The sequence below is a fragment of the Piliocolobus tephrosceles genome, chromosome 5, assembly GCF_002776525.5.
Source record: "Piliocolobus tephrosceles isolate RC106 chromosome 5, ASM277652v3, whole genome shotgun sequence".
Lineage (NCBI taxonomy): Eukaryota > Metazoa > Chordata > Mammalia > Primates > Cercopithecidae > Piliocolobus > Piliocolobus tephrosceles.
Window position 1 is genome coordinate 127,355,244 of NC_045438.1, and position 6,271 is coordinate 127,361,514.

General features: G+C 42.7%; 1 protein-coding gene across 1 annotated transcript; it reads right to left on the reverse strand.

Annotated features, from left to right (window-relative positions):
* Positions 1-294: 294 nt before the first annotated feature.
* LOC111543027 (cytochrome c oxidase subunit NDUFA4) lies at positions 295-781 on the reverse strand. Its single transcript, XM_023212769.1, has one exon. It carries the CDS (start codon positions 720-722, stop codon positions 477-479), a length of 246 nt encoding a protein of 81 aa, XP_023068537.1. The 5' UTR covers positions 723-781; the 3' UTR covers positions 295-476.
* Positions 782-6,271: the final 5,490 nt, after the last annotated feature.

The window sequence follows — 6,271 nt, forward strand, 5'->3', positions numbered from 1 at the left end:
AAGTCACATGTGCTCACAATCTATGTTGCTTTCCAGTAGTCCTTGCCTCCAATTGTTGGTCAATTAATATGTGGAGGTAGATGCATTGTTTGTTAAAGGTTTGCAAAACTGGATGATTCAGATAAGAATTATTTATTTATTTTCTGAGATGGAGTCTTGCTCTGTTGCCCAGGCTGGAGTGCAGTGGTGCGATCTTGGCTCACTGCAACCTCTGCCTCCAGGGTTCAAGCAATTCTTCTGCCTCAGTTTCCCAAGTAGCTGGGATTACAGGTATGCACCACCATGCCCAGCTAATTTTTTTTTCAAGTTTCAGTTATTTATTAATCAGTGTAATCTCCAATAGAGATTACAATAGGATCTCCAACATGATTTCATGCATTTAGAGGAGAAATACTTCCTGGTTAAGTGGAAAATTGTGCGGATGTGGCTTCTGGAAGACCTTCATTCTAAAGCAGCGTTATAGTGAAACATTTCATTTAGAAATCTGGACGTTCCTTCTTCAGTTTGCTGTAATCCGCATTCACTGAGTAGAACTTGTATTGATCATTGGGACCCAGTTTGTTCCAGGGCTCTGGGTTATTTCTGTCCCAACAAACATCTGGATTGAACAATGCCAGACGCAAGAGATACAGTGTTGCTCCAGCAGCTCCAGTTCCAAGAAATACAAAGAGGGGGATCAAGCTAGGATGCTTCTTGGCCTGACCGAGGATCTGGCGGAGCATGTGTGTGGCAGAGGCCTCCGACTGGAAAGGAGAGAACCTGTCTAGCCACCAGGCCCTGAGCTAAGTAGTCAAATTTTTGTATTTTTAGTAGAGATGGGATTTCGCCATGTTGGCCAGGCTGGTCTCGAACTCTTGACATCATGATCCGCCCACCTCGGCCTCCCACAGTGCTGGGATTACAGGCCTGAGCCACCATACCCAGCCATCAGATAAGAACTCTTAGCCCTCTTCAATACTGAGAGGTGTGCAGGCCACAAGTGTAGTCAGTCTTCACAAGGATATGTCTTTAAAAAATAAATGTAGCTTAAACGCACCTATGTTTTAAATGTATTGTCTTACTATTTATTTAATTAATACAGAAGCACATTTATTACTATCTCATAATAGTCTTTATTTATTTTGATAGTTATATCTCCATATAATTGTTTTGCTTTGTGTTACTATGTGTTTTATTTTATTGATTTAAAAATATTATCAGAAGGGGTCTGCCAGATAGTTAATGGGGTCCAGGACCCCAAAACATTAGGAGGGGGCCTGTGGTATGGCTGAGCCTCAAGGTGGAAGAAGCTTGGGTCTCACAGAGGAGTGCCTGCCTATTACATGAACATCCATCCAGGACTATTATGTGAGCAGAAATAAACTTCTGTTGTGTTAACTTGGGGGCATATCCTCCCTAATGTAAAGATTGCTCCATTGAATCTTTCTTTCCTTCTCTTTCCTTCCTTCCTCCCTTCCTTCCTTCCTTCCTCCCTCCCTCCCTCCCTCCCTCCCTCCCTCCCTCTCTTTCTTTCTTTTTCTTTCTTTTCTTTCTTTCTTGAGGCAGTGTTTCACTATGTTGCCCACACTGATTTTGAACTCCTGGCCGCCAGTGATCCTCCTGCCTCAACTTCCCAAAGCGCTGGGATTGCAGGCATGAGCCACTGTGCCCAGCCCCTGCTGTTACTTTTGAGAAGTCCAGTGCCATACTAATTATTCATCTTCTGTATAATTTCCCTGCTTTCTGTAATTCTCACCCTCTCACCAATTTCCCTTCCCTTCCCTTCCTCCCTTTCTCTCTCTCTTTTTCTTTTTCTTTTTTTCTCTTTCTCTCTCTCTTTCTTTCTCTCTCTTTCTTTCTTTCTTTCTTTCTTTTCTTTCTTTCCTTCTTTCTTTCTTCTTTTTTTTGGATTTTTACTTTCTACCTTTGTTCTGAAATTTCACATGTGCTCTAGAGTGGGTCTTTTCTCCATGAATCATGCCAGGTTCTCTCAGTAGGCCTTTTTAGTCTGGGGACTTATATCTTTCAATCTGGGAAGTTCTATTATCTCTAACACAATATTCTGGTTAGCTGTTGCTAACATTGTAGCAAATCGTCCCCAACTTAAGTGACTTAAAACTATAACCATCACTTTATGACCTCTCATGGATGTTGGAAAATCTTCACTAGGTGGTTCTCTGTCATAAGATCATAGTGAGATGACGTTTGGATCTGGAACTGTGGGTAGTGGAGCAGCTGGGGGCTTTTTGGAAATCTTTCTCTTCTCAGGGCATCCTATGTGATCTCTCCACAAGGCCTCTTTTGGGCTTCCTCACAGTATGGTGGCCTTCTTCCATTGTGACAGCCAGCTTCCATAGTGGCTCAGGACTCTAGGGCAATTCTTCCAGCAAGCACAGCAGAAAGAATGTTGCCTTTGATGACCTAGCTTCCTATCATACAGTCTCCCTTTTACCATACTGGTGAATATACAGTCACGAAAGCCTCTGAGGATTCAAGGGCAAAGGAATTGCAAAACTAGATGATTCAGATAAGAATTCTTAATTCTCCTTAATATTAAGAGGTGTACAGGCCACAAATGTAGTCAGTCTTCATACTGATATGACTTTTAAAAAAAAATGTAGCTTTAACTCACCTATTTTTTTTTTTTTTTTTTTTTGAGACGGAGTTTCGCTCATGTTGCCCAGGCAGGAGTGCAATGGTGCAATCTCGGCTCACTGCAACCTCTGCCTCCCGGGTTCAAGCGATTCTCCTGCCTCAGCCTCCCGAGTAGCTGGGATTAGAGACATGTGCCACCACTTCTGGCTAATTTTGTATTTTTAGTAGAATCTGGGTTTCTCCATGTTGATCAGGCTGGTCTCAAACTCCTGACCTCAGGTGATCTGCCCGCCTTGGCCTCCCAAAGTGCTGTGATTACAGGCGTAAGCCACTGCGCCCTGCAACTCACCTATGTTTTAAATGTATTGTCCTACTAGCCATTACAACCACCTCTTGATGGGGCCATGGCAAGATTCTAGAAAAGTTTGTGGGAAAGGGGATATTGTGACAGCCGTCTTTGGAAAATGCAATTTGCTACATTTTCCTCTTCCTTTCAGTTCTTTCTTTATATTTCTCCTAACAGTCAGTTTTGATCCTCTGGACTAATCCTCTAATTTTCCTATCTATTCTCTGTTATTATCTCTCACTTTATCCTTTTGTTTTACTTTCTAGGAGATTTCATTGACTTCAGCATCCAATTCTACTACTGACTTTTACATTTGGACTATCATATACAATTTGTTCTTTGTTCCTCTTTATTTTTAAAGTATTGCATTCTTTTATTTTAATTTCATGGATGTAATATCTTCCATTATCTTTCTGAAGCTATTCGTTGTAATTTCTTTGAATTGTTTTGCTTTCTACAATTGCTACTTTTCTCCACGAGTTTTTTTTTCTCTCCCTTTGTTCATTTTTTCCCCTATTATGTTTAAGGCTTCTCTTGAATACTTGATTTTTCTTGGGTGTTTCTCATTGGAAGTGCATGGGGGGCTTCTGGGCTGGGGTGTCTTGAAAAAGTGGCCAGCCAGCTACTTTTATTGGGATTTCCAAATGCCAGTATTTGTTGGTCTTTTCTCTGAGGGTCGTTTGGTCTCTCCTGAGATGGCTTCTCCCATCTCCTGTGGGGAACCCAGCTGCTGGTGTCTGGGGCTGAGTGGGGAAAGGTTAGGGTGCTCTTTAGCAATTCTGCTTTGATTTTCCTGGGTCATTTGATGGTCCCATTTTGGAGCTTCCCTGGTTTACTTATTTCATAACTCTGTAACTCCAGAACAAACTCCCGGGTCCCTGCAAGATTGGGGAGGTATGATGGCCTTACTGAGGAAGGAGAAGGTGGGTCCCTAGAGTGGTCTCACTACTCCTCACACAGCGATAATCCCAGCACAAGACCCTCGGCCTTGCTTCTGCTTTCTGCAGTATCTGGTGTCTCCCATTAATGATTTTTTTCCCAGGTTTTCTGTAGCCAATAGGTTTTCCTTTCCTTGATTACCTCCTGCAGCCACAGAGATTTGACTTTACTCCTCCTCGCTAGCTCATATGCCGTGTGTCATCTGCTTTCTGTTTCTTATTATGCTTCAGGGGTTTAGGCATCTCCTACCTCCATTGAAGATGGAGTTGCATTTTTGTTTTTTTCTTTCTTTGATACGTTGGGTGATATTCAAGAGGGGAAGGGGGCAAAATCTGGAAAAGCTTTCTTCTTGAGCCCCAGTAAAGGTGACACCTCAACCAGATCCCTAGGCCTCCTGTGCAGGGTTAGAGGTATCTTCTGAATATCCTATGGGGCTGATTTAGGTGTCCCCTTATCTGGGGCTCAAGAAGAAAGTTCCCTGTGCATAGAGCACACACTGTTTACCTGACCACTTTTCTACTAGATTAGGAATGCCTGCAGAGTAGAGACTACTTTTTATTTAACCTTATTTTCCTAGAGCCCAGGAGGGTGTTTGGCACACAGCAAGTGCTCAGTACATGTGAATTGATAATGAATGAATAAAAGAAAGCAATACCAAAAACATGAACAGTGTCAAGAGAAGAAATCTCTGAGAGAAGTTATTTGGTTATTTAGAATTCTCTTAAGGCTGGGGCTGAATGACATAACTCTTAGCAAGTCCCTAAATGTGTCAGCAGAAGAAGTCCTGGCCTTTGCAATTATAAATTCAGATTCTAAGTTGGCAGAAGACAGTGCATTGAGGAGAATGGTAGAAGATTAGGTCAGAGGCTCTGTAGTTGGTAACAGTGGATGGTGGCTTGGATTAGAAAGGCGGGGATGGACGTGGTTCGAAGTAGCTAGATTTTGAATATAGTTGGAAAGTAGAGCCAGTGTGATGTGCTGATAAATCACATTTGGGATGTAGAAAAATAGAGAAGTCAAGGATACCTCCAGAATTTTTGGTCTGAGCAACTGGTTACAAACTGCTGCCATTTATGGAGAAAGGGAAGGACCAAGGTTTCAGAACAAGAATTCATTCTTAACATGGTAGATCTGGGACATGTGAATGGAGGTGTGGAGAAGGCATGAGACGACAGTCAGGAAGACAGAAGCCATGTCTGGTTTGGAGGTATGCATTTGAAAGTCAGTAATATAGGGATGGTTTTTAAAACCAGGAGACTAGATAACATCACTGTATGGGGTTGGATAGTGTCTCCTCCAAAATTTATGTCTTGTTTGGAAATAGGGTTTTGCAGATGTAATCAAGTTGAGGTCATGCTAGATGGGAATGTGCCCCAATCCAGTGACTGTTGTTCTTATAAAAGGAAAGAAATCTAGGCTGGACAGGGTGATTCACACCTGTAATCCCAGCATTTTGGGAGGCAGGGCGGGAGGATTGCCTGAGCCCAGGAGTTGAAGACCAGCCTGGGCAACATAGCAATACCCTGCCTCTACAAAAATTTTTTTTTAAAAAAATTAGTCAGTCCTGGCAGTATATCCCTGTAGTCCTGGGTACTCAAGAGGCTGATGGGGAGGATCATTTGAGCTGAGGATTTTGAGGTTACAGTGAGCTATGACTGTGTCACTGCACTCCAGCCTGGATTACAGAAAAGAAGAAGGAGATGGAGAAAAAGAAGGAGGAGAAGGACTAGGAGGAGGAGAAGAAGGAGGAGAAGAATAAGAGAAAGGAGAAAGAATTTGGTCACAGACACATATAGAAGGAAGATGTAAAAATAGAGGCAAAGGTTGGAGTTATGCTACCACAGACACAAGTGCTAAAGATTACCAGCAACCACCAGCAGCTAGAAGAGCTAAGAGGAAATTTTTCCCTAGGGCCTTTGGAGGGAGTATGGTGACTTGATTTCAGACTTCTGGCTTCTGGAACTGTGAGAGAATATATTTCTGTTATTTTAAGCCACTCAGTGTGGTACTTCATTACTGTAGTCCTAGGAAACTACTATAGTCACCAAGCCCATGGTATAGATGGTGGGCAGACGAGTGCCAAGCATGCAGCCCTGGTAAACCCCATCCTTTTGAGGTCAGGAAGAAGAGGCAGGTCCTGCAAAAGAGACAGAAAATGCACAACCAAGGAGGTAGAAAGAAAACCAAGAGAGTCAGATGCTCTGGAGCCAACATGGACAAAGTATTTTGAGGAGAAAGAAAGCTTTAGGCACTTCAGGTAAGTTGGTTACAATGAGGACTGAGAACTGGTCCTTGAACTTGGCCACATGGAGGTCACTGGTGACTTTAACTAGCCCAGTTTCAGTGGAATGATTGGCATATATTAGAGAATGGGAGGTGAGGAGGTGTGAAGAGCAAGTAGACAATAACTAT

Excerpts from the sequence above, each read along its gene's own strand:
- LOC111543027 (XM_023212769.1), bottom strand. The coding sequence starts at position 722 with ATGCTCCGCCAGATCCTCGGTCAGGCCAAGAAGCATCCTAGCTTGATC.